Consider the following 20,276-nt stretch of genomic DNA (forward strand, 5'->3'; position numbering starts at 1 on the left):
CTTTCTCTGACTTTATACTCATACAGTAACTGTTCTTACTCATCACTGTCATGTGTAGAAGTCATGGCAACTTCAATAACACAACCCCTGTTTTGTTTTTCACTTAATTTTTACACGTTGTAGTTTCACATTGAGAGTAGGAAAAGCACTGACATGATTAATCTTGGTTTCTTTTTTTTTTTTTTTTTTTTTTACATATCACAAAAGCCTACCATATCAAATACCACATACCACTCCATATGTTCCCTTTGACATCAATCATTTGTATAAATAAAAAAAAAAAAAAAAAAAAGGAACTGAGACTGTGAATGACTGCTATTTATCACTGTCTTTTTATTAAATGAAGAAGTATCTCGTTTTTTCAGTTCAGAAATGAAAACAGAACAAAGATGTTGTGATTAATGACACTCAGGGTTAACCCTGTGACATTCCAAATGTAATACAAATTCACACAGAGTGTTAGTGCAGTGTCTATGGTGTCTTTCATAATGGAGAATATGTTCAGAAGTATTCGATGGGGTCCTGCTGGGCTTTGGCTGTCTGAATTTCAGTAAGTTCCAGTTTTTCTCCATCACATGGCAGCATCTTATAGACACGCAGGTGAACAAAGTCCTCGCCACCCACATGGACCTGCAAAATACATTTCTCAGTGGCTATCAGGGACAAGTTATTACCTGAAGAAAAAGGGCTTCAAGTGTATTTAATAGGAGACTGTGTAAGTGTGGGTTTGTGTCCTACCTTGATGAAATAGTTCGTCCCAGCTACCAACTGTGTCTTGAAGGATTTAGCAGTGAAGACGTCAAATGTTCTTCCTGCTTTTTGTTCCACATGAGGCTTCATCTGCGGTTTCCAAAGCAGTCGTTAGTAATCAGGACTCACATGACTTGACTCATGACATATACACGTAGCAGTTATTGATCATGATTGTAATTCAACAAAATGACTCAGAATAACCTTTTACTGAGTGACACACAGACACACACACACACAGAATTACACAAGCAATAGTCAGTGAACCCCTAGTTTTACTAAATGAATGGAACATCCTACCCTTTAACTTCATAAAGGAATCCCCTTAAATTGAAATTCAGTTTAAAAATAATGTATTTATTCTTATGCATTTATTTTTCTGTTTTGTCCTGTCTTTTCATCTGTGGTTTTGTTTGATAGATTTATGTCACTTTATTCATAGTTTATTTGTTTGGAATTACTTTATTTTATTGTACTTTTTATTGACAGACAAATGTTTAAAAAACAAAACAAAAAACAAAAAAAAACAGTCCAAGTTTGAAATCACCCCCCCCCCCCCCCCCAAAAAAAACAAAAAAAAAAAACAAAACCTAAAACACCAGGTCAAATGGATCTTAAGTTCAGAACTAGTTAACTAGACACTTTAGCCAGTCACGTAAAACGTTGCGACAATCCGGCTTGATGATGCAATCACAGGTACAAAAGGCTATTTTTGCTATACACTAGGGATGGCTTGATACCACAATTTTGGCTTCGGTACGATACAAGAATCTAATACCTCAGTATCAATACTAAATCGACATCATAGGCGACAAATAACCAGCCTCAAAAGAAACTCTGCAGTAATTTTTTAAAAAAAATAAATAAATAAATAAATGAATCAATATGTAACAACAAAAAACCCTACAGGGAATGTAAGTTAAATGTGGATTGTGGAAAAAACTTATTAATCTTGGTTATTGTTAGCTTTGTGTTCATATTAGTTTAATGCATAAAATAATGTTAACATGTTAAACATGTATTAGCATATTTATAAATCATTACTGATTGATCTAGATTAATAAATGCTATAATACTGTTAGGTCAGGTTATGTAATGAATGCTGACAAATGTAGCTTTATTGTAAAGTGTTATTCTAACGTTCATATTAGTAATATTCGTCTTTATCTTTCCCCTTTTTCATCTCTTAGGTAGGCGAAGTAATGCCATATTTCACTCCTACTGCTCTCTGTATTACTTTCGCGTCAGTTGAAACGTCGGAACAACAGTACATCAAATACTGAATTGAGCAAAATGATATTGTATTGTTTGAAATATAATATACACCGGTATTTATCCAGTACCGGTATACCGCGCAACCCTGCTATACACAATACAGCCCTGGGCTAAGGTGTGTTGTTTACCTGAGAAAGCAGAGTCGGGACATGGAGAATGTCCACACTGATTAAAACTAGTACTAAACTGCATCATTGTTTGTAACTTCAGTATGCATCTATTTCTGAGAAAGGTTCATACAGTACACTCCAAAACACTCCAGCAAACTCCCCAAACACACCCACAAACTCCCCAAACACACCAACCTCATCACAGATTTTCTGCACTTCATCAGTGGCGCCCTGCTCCTCGCCAGTCCCTCCGCACAACAGCGGCATTTTCTGTCTGGAAGCAAAAGTAGCTAAATAAAATAACTGTTTAATCTTAAGTTCCTACAGCTTCCACAACGCACCCAGATACGTTACTTTACACGTACTGCCACTCCCAAAATCATCTGACAGGAAATACGTACACAACAAAACCACGTCCAAAACCATCCTCCTCTGCTTCGTCTTCTTTCTTTGGTTTTAACGGGGGTTGGCAAACCAACTTACCAACTTACCATCTATTTTATTCAGTTCCATGGCTTTCCCTTGCTGGACTTTCTTTCTACAAACAATGAATAGTGATCCATTTCTCAATACCTTAGCACTTTTGTCTTCACCCAGCAGTTTGTCTATTGATTTTGTTAGCTGAACCGGATTCCACTCACCAAACGTCGACCCTTCTTGAGATAATTTTATGATCACTTTGAGTTCCTCTTCCTGTTTTGTTGCTACCCTAACACTTTGCTCGCTATCTGTTTCATCTGTGTTAGACGTTCTCTGTTCCTTTTTTCGTATTATGGTCCATACTCTCTTTTTTTTAATTGAATAATTCAAAAACTTTACATAGCATAACATATGATTAGTACAACACAACCTCAATTCTAAAAATTGTCAGGGGGGTGACAAAGGGATACATTGATCATTTACAAATGTTGTGAGATGCCATCAGAAGCACAGTTCTGTTTGTGTTGGGATGATTTGGAATATAATATAGTACTATAATATTGTTGTAACTCATTTAAAAAAAGAAAAGAAACGTAGGGTTTTAAACTACTAAACTTGCACTTATGTAGGCTATATGATATTTCACTAGCAAAAACTTACTTAATATCTATTACAGTCTTTCCTCTCATAGTTATGGACACCAAATAGCACATGCTGATCAGTAAAATCAAATTCGGATTGTATGCTGGTCTTAATAAAACTACAAAGATCATACCAAAATTCTGAAGTGTGATTACAACTCCAAAATAAATGAAGAACTGTCTCTGATGAGTTGTTACAAAAACAGCACTGAGTGTCTGTGTCATGTGTCGTGATCATGAAGTGTGGCGAAAAGATCGTCTGATTATTCGGCCTTGTATTAATACACAAAATAAAACTAAAAACTGGAGATGACTCATAGAGCCGACTCGTTCACAAACGACACATCACTAACACCAGTTGGCCATGTATTCTATAATCTGGGCTATAATATACTTGTATACAAAAATATTAAACTGCTCTTCTTTAGTTGATCTAGTTTTTTGTTTACTTTTATATCGGCGCTTAGGAGACATAAAAAGAGAAACCCTTTATTATCACTTAATTGATGTGATTGTAGATGAAATGTCCGAATGGACTCTGTTCTCCACACTCTGAGCTCCTGACTCATTCATGTCTCAACAAAGGCTTAGTGTCACGAATCTCGAATCGGCACGGAAGCAGGAGTGGGCGGCAGGCGTAGAGCGTAGCATCAGGAAGTTCAAGAAACGTACTTGTAGGTCAGGCAAGGGTCAAGCGATCGGCCGAACAACACAAACGGGGTCAGGCAGAGAGCGTAGTCGAAACAGAAACCAAGGGTCGAGGATCACTAGAAAACAAACAAACTAGAACGGCTTGGTAACGCAGAGAAACGAGCGACTGAGCGTATACTTCGCGTAGATTCTGAGTGAATGACTTCCCTAAATACTAGCGGTGAGAGTGTGGATGATTGGTGCCAGGTGTGTGATCAGAACTCCGGGGATGGTGAGCGCATGCGTGCATGAGAAGTGAATGTTGCATCTTGGAAATTTGAGTTCTGATCAGGCTGAGCTGTGACAGAACCCCCCCCAAAGGGCTCACTCCGGGAGCCGAGTTCTTTCTTGGCCTCCCCCGGGGTCGTGGACCAGGGAGATAAGGATGAGTTGCGTGAAAGTCTTTAGTAAGCTGTGGATCCAGTATATCCTGCTTTGGAACCCAGCACTGTTCCTCAGGTCCATAACCCTCCCACTCGACCAAATACTCCAGCTTGCCCCTCCGGTGTCTAGATTTGAGGATGTTCTTGACACGGTAAGCCGGTTGTCCATCAATTTCCAGAGGAGTCGGAGTAGTTTTCGCAGGTACTTCGATGGCGAGTGGACCGTTGATAACAGGTTTGAGACGTGATACGTGGAATGAGGGGGAGATGCGGCTGTGTCGTGGCAGTTCCAGACGGTAGGTGACTTCATTGACTCGCTTGAGGATCTTGAATGGTCCAGTGTATTTTGGCGTTAGTTTTTTACGGCTATGAGCTTGTCTTAAGTCCTTTGTGGACAACCACACCCAATCGCCTGGTTGGTAATTAGGGTGTTCTTTGCGGCGGCAATCTGCTTTGTGCTTGTACATGTCTGTGGTCTCTTTCAGGTGTCAGTGGGTGTCAGCCCAGACACACTCGCTACGTTCGAACCAGTGGTCAATGGCAGGCGCTGCGGTGGGAGTTGCGTTCCATGGGAACAGTGGAGGTTGGTAACCTAGTACGCACTGGAAAGGGGTGAGATTGGTAGCCGAATGACGTGGTGAGTTCTGGGCGTACTAGGCCCATGGCAAAAACTTGCTCCAATCCTCTGGATTATTGGCACAGAAAGTACGGAGGAATCGCCTTAGTTCCTGATTGATTCGTTCAACTTGTCCATTGACTTGTGGGTGATATCCGGAAGTGAGATTCACTGTTACTCCCATCTTGGTCATGAAGCCGGACCACACTCTGGAAGTAAACTGCGGGCCCCTGTCACTGACAATCTCCTCCGGAATGCCGAAATATCTGAACACATGCTGGAATAGAAGTTCGGCTGTTACGAATGCAGTGGGGAGAGCGGGTAGTGGAATGAAACGTACGGACTTGGAAAACCGGTCCACTGTGACTAGAACTGTGGTATTTCCTTGGGATCTTGGCAAATCTGTTATGAAGTCTACGGATATGTGTGACCATGGGCGTTCGGGTATGGGTAAGGGCTTGAGCCTCCCAGCTGGGAGGGTCCGAGGTACCTTATTCTGTGCGCAAGATGAACAGGACGTCACCACCTTGTGTATATCTCCCTCCATATTGGACCACCAGTACCTCTCTTTTAGGAGATGGTGTGCGCACTGTGCCCCTGGATGCCCTGTGCCGAGTACCGTGTGTGCCCAGATGATGAGTTCTTGGCGGTATCCTTGGGGTACAAATAGTTTGTTCGGAGGACACTTTACGGGTACTTGTGACTGGGGAATCTGCTCTAGCTCCTGGTCCAGTTCCCACTCTAGCGCATTGATAATACATGAAGGATGGATGATGTACTCTTCATGCTCGTTGACACGTTCTGTGTGGTCGAGACTAGACAGAGCATCAGCTTTTGTGTTCTTGGACCCGGGTCTGTAGGATAACGTGAAGAATAGGTGAAGAATAGGGCCCATCGGGCCTGGTGGGGTGTGAGTCGCTTTGCGGTGCGAAGGTACTTCAGGTTCTTATGGTCTGTGAAGATGACAAAAGGATGTGTAGCCCCCTCTAACCAGTGTCTCCACTCCTCCAGCGCTAACTTAATTGCCAAGAGTTCACGATTTCCCACATCGTAGTTTCTCTCAGCGGGGGAAAGCTTTCGCGAGAAGAACGCCACCGGATGGAGCTTTGGCTTCTCTCCAAATCGTTGAGATAGAATGGCTCCTACCCCGTTCTCTGACGCATCCACCTCCGTCTCGAATCCGGACCAAGTTGTATGCACTGCGTAAGTCCAGTTTCGTGAAGATGGTGGCAGTGCGTAATTGTTCCAGAGCGGCTGGTACTAGAGGTAGTGGGTAACGGTACTTGACGCAACACTGGTTTAGTCCTCGGTAGTCGATGCATGGTCGTAAACCTCCTCCCTACTTCTCCACAAAGAAAAACCCCGCGGATGCTGGAGAAGTAGGTGGTCGTATATAACCTTGGTGCAACGTTTCCTGAATGTACTCTTCCATGGCTTTTTGCTCAGTTACCGTTAACGGATAGACTCTCCCTCGTGGTGGTGTAGTGCCTGGGAGCAAATCGATTGCGCAGTCATAATTTCGATGAGGAGGTAGTCCGCTAGCCTTCTTCTTACTGAATACTTCTTTTAGGTCGTGGTAAACGCTGGGGATCAGAACGTTGTCTGCCTTGTCCGGGCTCTCAATGGATGTGGATGCTTAGGAGATCACAGGGACTTGAAGACAGTGATTGATGCAGTGAGCTGACCAGCGAGTGATCGCCCTTTGATTCCATGAAATTTGTGGATTGTGATGTTCGAGCCAAGGAAGACCGAGAACCACTGGATGCCGGCCGTCACAATGGCATGGAACGTAATTTTCTCCCGACGAAGAGCGCTGGTGTGGAGGTTAATAGGTTCGGTGCAGTGGGTGATTAAGCCATCTCCAATGGGGGCTCCATAAATGGCTTGGACATGGCGGGGGGTGCTGAGAGGACGAACGGGGATGTTATATTGGAGCATGGTCTCTTGGTCAATGAAGTTCCCCGCCGCTCCAGAGTCGATCAGCGCCTCTAAAATACAGGAAACGCTTGAGTATTCCAATATAACGGGTAATACAAATGCAGACTGAACTGAGTACTGGGCAATGACTCACAATGCTCACAATTGCAATGAATGCAAAAGACTCACAATTGCAATGAATGCAAAAACTCACCCCTGGCTGAGGTTGTTTGGCAGTTCTGGTTTCCCCTCTGGTAGAGCACTGTTTGAGAGGGCATTGTTGCACGAAGTGGCCCTTCTCGCCGCAGTAGAAACAACAATGTTCACGGCGCCGTCGTTCTCTCTCCTGCATGCTCACCCGAGTCTGTCCCAGCTGCATGGGTTCGTTAGGGCTCTCAGATGCTGGTGCTTCCGCCTCGCTGCCTATGTAGCGGCGGCTCCGTAACAGACGATCCAGGCATATAGCTACATTGATGAGTGAGTCGAGGGTCAGCTGATTATCGCGGCACGCCAGCTCCATTACGGTGTCAGCATTTAATCCCCGGCGAAACATAGCTTTTAGAGCGGGTTGATTCCATCCGCTCCTAGCGGCCACAGTACGAAATTCAAGAGCGTAATCCGCCACACAACGTGATCCCTGCATCAAGGACAATAATTCCTCCCCAGTCTCCCGGTTGTCCCTAGAATGGTCGAATACAGTGCGGAAGCGTGATGTCAGCTGCTCATACGTGCTGATACCGTTCCCTTCCTGTTCCCATTCCGCGGTGGCCCAGAGGAGAGCTCTCCCGGTTAAGAGTTCCATGAAGTGGATTATCTTCCGATTCTCCGTCATGTCTGGGTAAGTGGAAAAAAACAGGAAGTACTGGAGTAAAAAACCTCGACAGCGTGCCGGATCTCCATCATACTTCTCCGGCGCTGGAGTGGGAGGTAAGCGTGTGGTCGGCGCCGTAGAAAGCAGCACGGCTTGGTTTAGCCGAGCTACCTGCTCAGTCAGGTGGGCGAGACGGTGATCATGGTCACTAATCATCCGGCCATGTCCCTCGAAGGCTTGCGGCCAACAATCTCCCGCTGCTTCCATTGGAAGGCGAAGTATTCTGTCACAAACCTCGAATCGGCACGGAAGCAGGAGCGGGCAGCAGGTGTAGAGCGTAGAATCGGGAAGTTCAAGAAACGTAGTCGTAGGGCAGGCAAGGGTCAAGCGATCGGGCGAACAACACAAACGGGGTCAGGCAGAGAGCGTAGTCGAAACAGAAAACAAAGATCGAGGATCACGAGAAAACAAACAAACTAGAACGGCTTGGTAACGCAGAGAAACGAGCGACTGAGCGTATACTTCGCGTAGATTCTGAGTGAATGACTTCCCTAAATACTAGCGGTGAGAGTGTGGATGATTGGTGCCAGGTGTGTGATCAGAACTCGCATGCGTGCATGAGAAGTGAGTGTTGCATCTTGGGAATTTGAGTTCTGATCGGGCTGAGCTGTGACACTTAGGGGCCGTTTACACAACAGCAGCGTTTTGGGGCCTGAAAAAACGGGTTTCAAAGTGCAAGTTTCGATTTTGATTTTTAAAATTTTTAAAATGTGTTAAAAGTTTTTTTCTAGCCTTTTGCTCAGAATTCCTAGGGTGGGCCAACCTGACCAGGATAAATACAAAAATTAATGATGATTATGATTGTGAGAATAGATAAATATAGAACCCCACTGCTAGAACACACCTTCAGGGATTTGCTGCAATGAAGAAAAATTGTGATCTCTGTGACTTTGATCATGGCATAGTTGTTGGTACCAGATGAACTGGTTTGAGTATTTCAGTAACTGTAGATCACCTGGGATTTTCTCATGCGCGCACACACACACACACACACACACGCGCGCGCGCACACACACACACACACACACACACACACACACACACACACACACACACACACACACACACACGTGCACGCACCAGTTAATAGCGTTTACATAGAATGGCCAGTTGAAGATTAGAGGAAAAAATCACTGGGTCCTTTTCCAGTCTTCAACTGTCAATGTGACATCTGCGATTTTGAAAAGTTAGTAATCAGGACTCTTACCTTTTATTTGGAAATCACTTTCTCTGACTTTATACTCATACAGTAACTGTTCTTATTCATCACTGTCATGTGTAGAAGTCATGGCAACTTCAATAACACAACCCCTAATGATGCTTTACTGACTGAAACAATCACGTTCATACAAATCACAACATAATGAAGTTCTACTGAAACCGTACAAGTGACGTGGCTTGTTATGTTTAGAACAATGTTATAAAAGAATGCAGAAAAAACGAGTGCACCTGAAACTATAAAGAGTCGTTCCCTCTCCAGCCATTCTTTTTCTCTCTCAATCTCGAAGCAAATAAGACCAAAAAAGCAGCTCGTCCTGTTACTGAGAATCCATAAAAAGCACAAGCTCCCATGTAGGAAAACGTACGGAGTCCTGACACTGGAGACTCCTTTCAAAAATTTCAAATAAATGGCCCCTTACGGAAAGAGTCACTATATCAAAGATGATGTTTTTCTTTGTTAATCAGCGGCACGTTTTAATCTGTTTATTATTAGTAGTAGATTTTGTAGCACGTCCACCAAACAAGTCCTTCTGAATGAGCTGTTAGGAAATGAATCAACAACCTTCTGACCATAAAGATTTGAGAATGAATCAGCACTGTGATATAAAAGAAGGGATAATATGCAGTTTGAAACACGACCTCAAGCAACCAGCCTAGGAACAAATATGAATGATGATGAAAAGGAAAGAAGAGTTAAACCCTGCAGAAACACAGTTGTATTATTATGGCTTGTTTTTCCTGGTAGATCAACATCTGCACACTGACCAGAGCTTGTTGGTAAAGCAGGTGGTGATCAGGTAGAATGATCTAAGCAGTTTTAGCAGGAGAACAGGAAAAACTAAGTACACCAACCTCATTACAGATGTTCTGCACCTCAGCAGTGGCGTCTCTGACCTCAGAGAGCCCTCCACACAAAGCCATTATTGCTGTAGCTGTCAGAAAAAAGTTGTGTTTACGAAAACTTCAACATTAAAAGACAATAAAACTACACGCAACACTGACACTCCGCATGTAGTAACACGTACCAAAAAGCGCGTAGTTTCAAACTGCAAACTTCCGGTTTACACAGCAGAAGACAAAAAGGTGCAGCAAACACAATACACGTACAACTCTGAATAAACCCCGCCCCTAAACAGAACAGCAAATCACATGACTACGTCCGGCCCCGACCGCGAACAACCAATCGAGCTGCGTTTTGAGCTCGTTATTGATTTTGGTTAGTAACTAAAATGTACAAAGTACTATAATGTTTTTAAAAGTATTATATTTAAATTGATTTAACCTTTAACCTTGATTTGAATGTGAGTATCATTCTGTTATCACAGGGTTCAGTCTCTCTATTAAATTTCATTTTATTTCCACACAATTCTGTCCAAATGAATACATTCAAACCAGAGCATCAAGGTATCAAAGTTTATTGTGTTCTTCAAGATGGATATACAGACATTTATAAGCATCAAATATCAAATACAACTCCTTATGTTCCCTTTAGCACTAAATATTTGTGAGAAAGATATGACATTTACGAATGATATTTACCACTGCCATTTTATTAATTGAAGAAGCATTTCTTGTCAGTTCAGGAAGTAAGACAGAATACTGTCAGAGAGTGTTAGTGTATTTCTGTGGTGTCTTTCATAATGGAGCGCATGTTTAGAAGTATTCGATGGGGTCATGATGGGCTTTGCTTGTCTGAATTCCATGAAGTTCCAGTTTTCCTCCAGCACATTGCAGCATCTTATAGACACGCAGGTGAACAAAGTTATTGCCACCCACGTGGACCTGCGAAGCACACATGAACACACATTTATTACCTCTATTAGTGGCCATTAAATACAAATTTTACATGAGGACTGGGTGAGTGGGTTTGTGTCCTACCTTGATGAAATAGTTTGTCCCAGATACCACCTGTGTCTTGTAGGATTTAGCAGTGAAGACGTCAAACGTTCTTCCGGCTTTTTCCTCCGCATGAGGCTTAACCTGTGATTTCGAAAACAGTCATTAGCAATCAGGACTCGCATGACTTGTCTTGTGACTTATACACATAGCAGTTAGTGATCATGCTTGTGATTCTACAAAATGACTCAGAATAACCTTTTCGTGACTGACACACACACACACACACACACACAGAATTACACAAGCAATAGTCAGTGAACCCCTAGTTTTACTAAATGAATGGAACATCCTACCCTTTAACTTCATAAAGGAATCCCCTTAAATTGAAATTCAGTTTAAAAATAATGTATTTATTCTTATGCATTTATTTTTCTGTTTTGTCCTGTCTTTTCATCTGTGGTTTTGTTTGATAGATTTATGTCACTTTATTCATAGTTTATTTGTTTGGAATTACTTTATTTTATTGTACTTTTCATTGATAGAAAAATGTTTAAAAAACAAAACAAAACAAAAAACAAAACGAAACAAACAAACAAAAAAACAGTCCAAGTTTGAAATCATCCCCCCCAAAAATATATAGTAAAACACCAGGTCAAATGGATCTTAAGTTCAGAACTAGTTAACTAGACACTTTAGCCAGTCACGTAAAACGTTGCGACAATCCGGCTTGATGATGCAATCACAGGTACAAAAGGCTATTTTTGCTATACACTAGGGATGGCTTGATACCACAATTTTGGCTTCGGTACGATACAAGAATCTAATACCTCAGTATCAATACTAAATCGACATCATAGGTGACAAATAACCAGCCTCAAAAGAAACTCTGCAATAATATTTTTTGTAAAATAAATAAATAAATAAATAAATAAATAAATAAATAAATCAATCAATATGTAACAACAAAAAACCCTACAGGGAATGTAGGCTAAATTTAGATCGTGGGAAAAACTTATTAATCTTGGTTATTGTTAGCTTTGTGTTCATATTAGTTTAATGCATAAAGTAATGTTAACATGTTAAACATGTATTAGCATATTTATAAATCATTACTGATTGATCTAGATTAATAAATGCTATAATACTGTTAGGTCAGGTTATATAATGAATGCTGACAAATGTAGCTTTATTGTAAAGTGTTATTCTAACGTTCATATTACTAATATTCGTCTTTATCTTTCTCCTTTTTCATCTCTTAGGTAGGCGAAGTAATGCCATATTTCACTCCTACTGCTCTCTGTATTACTTTCGCGTCAGTTGAAACGTCGGAACAACAGCACATCAAATACTGAATTAAGCAAAATGATATTGTATTGTTTGAAATATAATATACACCGGTATTTTTCCAGTACCGGTATACCGCGCAACCCTGCTATACACAATACAGCCCTGGGCTAAGGTGTGTTGTTTACCTGAGAAAGCAGAGTCGGGACATGGAGAATATCCACACTGATTAAAACTAGTACTAAACTGCATCATTGATTGTAACTTCAGTATGCATCTATTTCCGAGAAAGGTTCATACAGTACACTCCAAAACACTCAAACACTACGAAACACTCCGAAACACTCCAACAAACTCCCCAAACACACCCAGAAACTCCAACAAACTCCCCAAACACACCAACCTCATTACAGATTTTCTGCACTTCATCAGTGGCGCCCTGCTCCTCGCCAGTCCCTCCGCACAAGTGTGACATTTTCTGTCTGGAAGCAAAAGTAGCTAAATAAAATAACTGTTTAATCTTAAGTTCCTACAGCTTCCACAACACACCCAGATATGGTACTTAACACGTACTGCCACTCCCAAAATCATCTGACAGGAAATACGTACACAACAAAACCACGTCCAAAACCATCCTCCTCTGCGTCGTCTTCTTCTTTCTTTGGTTTTAACGGGGGTTGGCAAACCAACTTACCAACTTACCATCTATTTTATTCAGTTCCATGGCTTTCCCTTGCTGGACTTTCTTTCTACAAACAATGAATAGTGATCCATTTCTCAATACCTTAGCACTTGTGATTTCACCCAGCAGTTTGTCTATTGATTTTGTTAGCTGAACCGGATTCCACTCACCAAACGTCGTAGCTTCTTGAGATAATTTTATGATCACTTTGAGTTCCTCTTCCTGTTTTGTTGCTACCCTAACACTTTGCTCGCTATCTGTTTCATCTGTGTTAGACATTCTCTTTTCCTTTTTTTCCGTATTATGTTCCATACTCTCTTTTTTTTTAATTGAATAATTCAAAAACTTTACATAGCATAACATATGATTAGTACAACACAAGCTCAATTGTAAAAATTGTCAGGGGGGTGACAAAGGGATACATCGATCATTTACAAATGTTGTGAGATGCTATCAGAAGCACAGTTCTGTTTGCTTTGGGATGATTTGGAATATAATATAGTACTATAATATTGTTGTAACTCATTTAAAAAAGAAAAGAAACGTAGGGTTTTAAACTAGTAAACTTGCACTTATGTAGGCTATATGATATTTCACTAGCAAAAACTTACTTAATATCTATTACAGTCTTTCCTCTCATAGTTATGGACACCAAATAGCACATGCTGATCAGTAAAATCAAATTCGGATTGTATGCTGGTCTTAATAAAACTACAAAGATCATACCAAAATTCTGAAGTGTGATTACAACTCCAAAATAAATGAAGAACTGTCTCTGATGAGTTGTTACAAAAACAGCACTGAGTGTCTGTGTCATGTGTCGTGATCGTGAAGTGTGGCGAAAAGATCGTCCGATTATTCGGTCTTGTATTAATTCACAAAATAAAACTAAAAACTGGAGATGACTCATAGAGCCGACTCGTTCGCAAACGACACATCACTAACACCAATTGGCCATGTATTCTATAATCTGGGCTATAATATACTTGTATACAAAAATATTAAACTGCTCTTCTTCAGTTGATCTAGTTTTTTGTTTACTTTTATATCTGCGCTTAGGAGACCTAAAAAGAGAAACCCTTTATTATCACTTAATTGATGTGATTGTAGATGAAATGTCCGAATGGAATCTGTTCCCCACACTCTGAGCTCCTGACTCATTCATGTCTCAACAAAGGCTTAGTGTCACGAACCTCGAATCGGCACGGAAGCAGGAGCGGGCGGCAGGTGTAGAGCGTAGAATCGGGAAGTTCAAGAAACGTAGTCGTAGGGCAGGAAAGGGTCAAGCGATCGGGCAAACAACACAAACGGGGTCAGGCAGAGAGCGTAGTCGAAACAGAAACCAAGGGTCGAGGATCACGAGAAAACAAACAAACTAGAACGGCTTGGTAACGCAGAGAAACGAGCAACTGAGCGTATACTTCGCGTAGATTCTGAGTGAATGACTTCCCTAAATACTAGCGGTGAGAGTGTGGATGATTGGTGCCAGGTGTGTGATCAGAACTCCGGGGATGGTGAGTGCATGCGTGCATGAGAAGTGAGTGTTGCATCTTGGGAATTTGAGTTCTGATCGGGCTGAGCTGTGACAGAACACCCCCCCAAAGGGCTCACTCCGGGAGCAGAGTTCTTTCTTGGCCTCCCCCGGGGTCGTGGACCAGGGAGATAAGGATGAGTTGCGTGAAAGTCTTTAGTAAGCTGTGGATCCAGTATATCCTGCTTGGGAACCCAGCACTGTTCCTCAGGTCCATAACCCTCCCACTCGACCAAATACTCCAGCTTGCCTCTCCGGTGTCTAGATTTGAGGATGTTCTTGACATGGTAAGCCGGTTGTCCATCAATCTCCAGAGGAGTCGGAGGAGTTTCAGCTGGTACTTCAGTGGTGAGTGGACCGTTGATAACAGGTTTGAGACGTGATACGTCTCAGAGAGGGAGATGCGGCTGTGTCGTGGCAGTTCCAGACGGTAGGTGACTTCATTGACTCGCTTGAGGATCTTGAATGGTCCAGTGTATCTTGGCGTTACTTTTTTACAGCTATGAGCTTGTCTTAAGTCCTTTGTGGACAACCACACCCGATCGCCTGGTTGGTAATTAGGGTGTTCTTTGCGGCGGCGATCTGCTTTGTGCTTGTACATGTCTGTGGTCTCTTTCAGGCGTCGGTGGGTGTCAGCCCAGACACGCTCGCTACATTTGAACCAGTGGTCAACGGCAGGAGCTGCGGTGGGAGTTGCGTTCCACGGGAACAGTGGAGGTTGGTAACCTAGTACGCACTGGAAAGGGGTGAGATTGGTAGCCAAATGACGAAGTGAGTTCTGGGCGTACTCGACCCACGGCAAAAACTTGCTCCAATCCTCTGGGTTATTGGCAAAGAAAGTACAGAGGAATCGCCCTAGTTCCTGATTGATTCGTTCAACTTGTCCATTGACTTGTGGGTGATATCCGGAAGTGAGATTCACTGTTACTCCCATCTTGGTCATGAAGCTGGACCACACTCTGGAAGTAAACTGCGGGCCCCTGTCACTGACAATCTCCGGAATGCCGAAATATCTGGACACATGCTGGAATAGAAGTTCGGCTGTCACGAATGCGGTGGGGAGAGCGGGTAGTGGAATGAAACGTACGGACTTGGAAAACCGGTCCACTGTGACTAGAACTGTGGTATTTCCTTGGGATCTTGGCAAATCTGTTATGAAGTCTACGGATGTGTGTGACCATGGGCGTTCGGGTATGGTAAGGGCTTGAGCCTCCCAGCTGGGAGGGTCCGAGGTACCTTATTCTGTGCGCAAGATGAACAGGACGTCACCACCTTGTGTATATCTCCCTCCATATTGGACCACCAGTACCTCTCTTTTAGGAGATGGTGTGTGCGCTGTGCCCCTGGATGCCCTGTGCCGAGTACCGTGTGTGCCCAGATGATGAGTTCTTGGCGGTACTCTTCAGGTACAAATAGTTTGTTCGGAGGACACTTTACGGGTACTTGTGACTTGGGAATCTGCTCTAGCTCCTGGTCCAGATCCCACTCTAGCGCACTGATAATACATGAAGGATGGATGATGTACTCTTCATGCTCGTTGACACGTTCTGTGTGGTCGAGACGAGACAGAGCATCAGCTTTTGTGTTCTTGGACCCGGATCTGTAGGATAACGTGAAGTGAAACCTGGTGAAGAATAGGGCCCATCGGGCCTGGCGGGGTGTGAGTCGCTTTGCGGTGCGAGGGTACTCCAGGTTCTTATGGTCTGTGAAGATGATAAAAGGATGTGTAGCCCTCTCTAACCAGTGTCTCCACTCCTCCAGCGCTAACTTAATTGCCAAGAGTTCACGATTTCCCACATCGTAGTTTCTCTCAGCGGGGGAAAGCTTTCGCGAGAAGAACGCCACCGGATGGAGCTTTGGCTTCTCTCCAAATCGTTGGGATAGAATGGCTCCTACCCCGTTCTCTGACGCATCTACCTCCGTCTCGAATCCGGACCAAGTTGTATGCACTGCGTAAGTCCAGTTTCGTGAAGATGGTGGCAGTGCGTAATTGTTCCAGAGCGGCTGGTACTAGAGGTAGTGGGTAACGGTACTTGACGCAACACTGGTTTAGTCCTCGGTAGTCGATGCATGGTCGTAAACCTCCTCCCTACTTCTCCACAAAGAAAAACCCCGCGGATGCTGGAGAAGTAGGCGGTCGTATATAACCTTGGTGCAACGTTTCCTGAATGTACTCTTCCATGGCTTTTTGCTCAGTTACCATTAACGGATAGACTCTCCCTCGTGGTGGTGTAGTGCCTGGGAGCAAATCGATTGCGCAGTCATAATCTCGATGAGGAGGTAGTCCGCTAGCCTTCTTCTTACTGAATACTTCTTTTAGGTCGTGGTAAACGCTGGGGATCAGAACGTTGTCTGCCTTGTCCGGGCTCTCAATGGATGTGGACGCTTAGGAGATCACAGGGACTTGAAGACAGTGATTGATGCAGTGAGCTGACCAGCAAGTGATCGCCCTTTGATTCCATGAAATTTGTGGATTGTGATGTTCGAGCCAAGGCAGACCGAGAACCACTGGATGCCGGGCCGTCACAATGACATGGAACGTAATTTTCTCCTGATGAAGAGCGCTGGTGTGGAGGTTAATAGGTTCGGTGCAGTGGGTGATTAAGCCATCTCCAATGGGGGCTCCATAAATGGCTTGGACATGGCGGGGGGTGCTGAGAGGACGAACGGGGATGTTATATTGGAGCATGGTCTCTTGGTCAATGAAGTTCCCCGCCGCTCCAGAGTCGATCAGCGCCTCTAAAATACAGGAAACGCTTGAGTATTCCAATATAACGGGTAATACAAATGCAGACTGAACTGAGTACTGGGCAATGACTCACAATGCTTACAATTGCAATGAATGCAAAAGACTCACAATTGCAATGAATGCAAAAACTCACCCCTGGCTGAGGTTGTTTGGCAGTTCTGGTTTCCCCTCTGGTAGAGCACTGTTTGAGAGGGCATTGTTGCACGAAGTGGCCCTTCTCGCCGCAGTAGAAACAACAATGTTCACGGCGCCGTCGTTCTCTCTCCTGCATGCTCACCCGAGTCTGTCCCAGCTGCATGGGTTCGTTAGGGCTCTCAGATGCTGGTGCTTCCGCCTCGCTGCCTATGTAGCGGCGGCTCCGTAACAGACGATCCAGGCGTATAGCTACATTGATGAGTGAGTCGAGGGTCAGCTGATTATCGCGGCACGCCAGCTCCATTACGGTGTCGGCATTTAATCCCCGGCGAAACATAGCTTTTAAAGCGGGTTGATTCCATCCGCTCCTAGCGGCCACAGTACGAAATTCAAGAGCGTAATCCGCCACACAACGTGATCCCTGCATCAAGGACAATAATTCCTCCCCAGTCTCCCGGTTGTCCGGAGAATGGTCGAATACAGTGCGGAAGTGTGATGTCAGCTGCTCATACGTGCTGATACCGTTCCCTTCCTGTTCCCATTCTGCGGTGGCCCAGAGGAGAGCTCTCCCGGTTAAGAGTTCCATGAAGTGGATTATCTTCCGATTCTCCATCATGTCTGGGTAAGTGGAAAAAAACAGGGAGTACTGGAGTAAAAAACCTCGACAGCGTGCCGGATCTCCATCATACTTCTCCGGCGCTGGAGTGGGAGGTAAGCGTGTGATCGGCGCCATAGAAAGCTGCGCGGCTTGGTTTAGCCGAGCTACCTGCTCAGTCAGGTGGGCAAAACGGTGATCATGGTCACTAATCATCCGGCCATGTCCCTCGATGGCTTGCGGCCAACGATCTCCCGCTGCTTCCATTGGAAGGCGAAGTATTCTGTCACGAACCTCGATTCGGCACGGAAGCAGGAGCGGGCGGCAGGTGTAGAGCGTAGAATCGGGAAGTTCAAGAAACGTAGTCGTAGGGCAGGCAAGGGTCAAGCGATCGGGTGAACAACACAAACGGGGTCAGGCAAAGAGCGTAGTCGAAACAGAAAGCAAGGGTCGAGGATCACGAAAAAACAAACAAACTCGAACGGCTTGGTAACGCAGAGAAACGAGCGACTGAGCGTATACTTCGCGTAGATTCTGGGTGAATGACTTCCCTGAATACTAGCGGTGAGAGTGTGGATGATTGGTGCCAGGTGTGTGATCAGAACTCCGGGGATGGTGAGCGCATGCGTGCATGAGAAGTGAGTGTTGCATCTTGGGAATTTGAGTTCTGATCGGGCTGTGCTGTGACACTTAGGGGCCGTTTACACAACAGCAGCGTTTTGGGGCCTGAAAACGCAAACTTTTGAAAACGGGTTTCAAAGGGCAAGTTTCGATTTTGATTTTAATTTTTTTTTTAAATGTGTTAAAAGTTTTTTCTAGCCTTTTGCCCAGAATTCCTAGGGTGGGCCAACCTGACCAGGATAAATACAAAAATTAATGATGATTATGATTGTGAGAATAGATAAATATAGAACCCCACTGCTAGAACACACCTTCTTCAGGGATTTGCTGCAATGAAGAAAAATTGTGATCTCTGTGACTTTGATCATGGCATAGTTGTTGGTACCAGATGAACTGGTTTGAGTATTTCAGTAACTGTAGATCACCTGGGATTTTCTCATGCGTGCACACACACACACACACACACACACACACACACACACACACACACACGCACGCACCAGTTAATAGCGTTTACATAGAATGGCCAGTTGAAGATTAGAGGAAAAAATCACTGGGTCCTTTTCCAGTCTTCAACTGTCAATGTGACATCTGCGATTTTGAAAAGTTAGTAATCAGGACTCTTACCTTTTATTTGGAAATCACTTTCTCTGACTTTATACTCATACAGTAACTGTTCTTATTCATCACTGTCATGTGTAGAAGTCATGGCAACTTCAATAACACAACCCCTAATGATGCTTTACTGACTGAAACAATCACGTTCATACAAATCACAACATAATGAAGTTCTACTGAAACCGTACAAGTGACGTGGCTTGTTATGTTTAGAACAATGTTATAAAAGAATGCAGAAAAAACGAGTGCACCTGAAACTATAAAGAGTCGTTCCCTCTCCAGCCATTCTTTTTCTCTCTCAATCTCGAAGCAAATAAGACCAAAAAAGCAGCTCGTCCTGTTACTGAGAATCCATAAAAAGCACAAGCTCCCATGTAGGAAAACGTACTGAGTCCTGACACTGGAGACTCCTTTCAAAAATTTCAAATAAATGGTCCCTGACGGAAAGAGTCACTATATCAAAGATGATGTTTTTCTTTGTTAATCAGCGGCACGTTTTAATCTGTTTATTATTAGTAGTAGATTTTGTAGCACGTCCACCAAACAAGTCCTTCTGAATGAGCTGTTAGGAAATGAATCAACAACCTTCTGACCATAAAGATTTGAGAATGAATCAGCACTGTGATATAAAAGAAGGGATAATATGCAGTTTGAAACACGACCTCAAGCAACCAGCCTAGGAACAAATATGAATGATGATGAAAAGGAAAGAAGAGTTAAACCCTGCAGAAACACAGTTGTATTATTATGGCTTGTTTTTCCTGGTAGATCAACATCTGCACACTGACCAGAGCTTGTTGGTAAAGCAGGTGGTGATCAGGTAGAATGATCTAAGCAGTTTTAGCAGGAGAACAGGAAAAACTAAGTACACCAACCTCATTACAGATGTTCTGCACCTCAGCAGTGGCGTCTCTGACCTCAGAGAGCCCTCCACACAAAGCCATTATTGCTGTAGCTGTCAGAAAAAAGTTGTGTTTACGAAAACTTCAACATTAAAAGACAATAAAACTACACGCAACACTGACACTCCGCATGTAGTAACACGTACCAAAAAGCGCGTAGTTTCAAACTGCAAACTTCCGGTTTACACAGCAGAAGACAAAAAGGTGCAGCAAACACAATACACGTACAACTCTGAATAAACCCCGCCCCTAAACAGAACAGCAAATCACATGACTACGTCCGGCCCCGACCGCGAACAACCAATCGAGCTGCGTTTTGAGCTCGTTATTGATTTTGGTTAGTAACTAAAATGTACAAAGTACTATAATGTTTTTAAAAGTATTATATTTAAATTGATTTAACCTTTAACCTTGATTTGAATGTGA

At 43.4% G+C, this 20,276-nt stretch overlaps 2 protein-coding genes across 6 annotated transcripts in view; both read right to left on the reverse strand.

Annotated features, from left to right (window-relative positions):
• Window positions 1–313: 313 nt before the first annotated feature.
• LOC108256408 (cystatin-B) overlaps window positions 314–20,276 on the reverse strand; it is a 34,841-nt gene continuing 14,878 nt past the window's right edge. Inside the window, exons 1-4 of one of the 4 annotated variants that reach the window (XM_017453241.3) lie at window positions 9,920–10,035; window positions 9,747–9,826; window positions 739–840; window positions 314–630 (exon numbers count right to left, since the gene is read on the reverse strand). In XM_017453241.3, the coding sequence (XP_017308730.1) occupies window positions 502–630; window positions 739–840; window positions 9,747–9,815 (300 nt within the window). In that variant the 5' untranslated portion in view covers window positions 9,816–9,826; window positions 9,920–10,035 and the 3' untranslated portion in view covers window positions 314–501. Of the gene's footprint in view, window positions 631–738; window positions 841–2,330; window positions 2,567–9,746; window positions 10,036–20,276 lie in introns of those variants that run through there. The other 3 variants (XM_053674697.1, XM_053674696.1, XM_053674695.1) reach the window with 3 other exon arrangements.
• On the reverse strand, window positions 10,294–20,098 carry LOC108256406 (cystatin-B). Of its 2 annotated transcripts, XM_053674698.1 has the most exons (4): window positions 19,997–20,098; window positions 19,824–19,903; window positions 10,773–10,874; window positions 10,294–10,676 (listed from the first exon to the last, which is right to left on the reverse strand). In XM_053674698.1, the coding sequence occupies exons 2-4, from the start codon at window positions 19,890–19,892 to the stop codon at window positions 10,548–10,550; spliced, it is 300 nt and encodes a 99-aa protein (XP_053530673.1). In that variant the 5' UTR covers window positions 19,893–19,903; window positions 19,997–20,098; the 3' UTR covers window positions 10,294–10,547. The 2 variants fall into 2 exon arrangements, with proteins under 2 accessions (XP_053530673.1, XP_017308726.2); XM_017453237.2 differs by lacking the exons at window positions 19,824–19,903; window positions 19,997–20,098 and adding an exon at window positions 12,421–12,605.

This window comes from Ictalurus punctatus, chromosome 23 (assembly GCF_001660625.3).
Source record: "Ictalurus punctatus breed USDA103 chromosome 23, Coco_2.0, whole genome shotgun sequence".
In the NCBI taxonomy this organism is placed as follows: domain Eukaryota; kingdom Metazoa; phylum Chordata; class Actinopteri; order Siluriformes; family Ictaluridae; genus Ictalurus; species Ictalurus punctatus.

Bases quoted from the DNA above. Each gene is read 5' to 3' on its own strand.
- LOC108256406 (XM_017453237.2), bottom strand. From the start codon at position 12,492: ATGTCACACTTGTGCGGAGGGACTGGCGAGGAGCAGGGCGCCACTGAT. The intron at 10,875-12,420 runs GTTGGTGTGTTT...TCGAAATCACAG, and splicing joins TGCAGAAAATCTGTAATGAG to GTTAAGCCTCATGCGGAGGA. The intron at 10,677-10,772 runs GTAGGACACAAA...TGTGCTTCGCAG, and splicing joins GGACAAACTATTTCATCAAG to GTCCACGTGGGTGGCAATAA.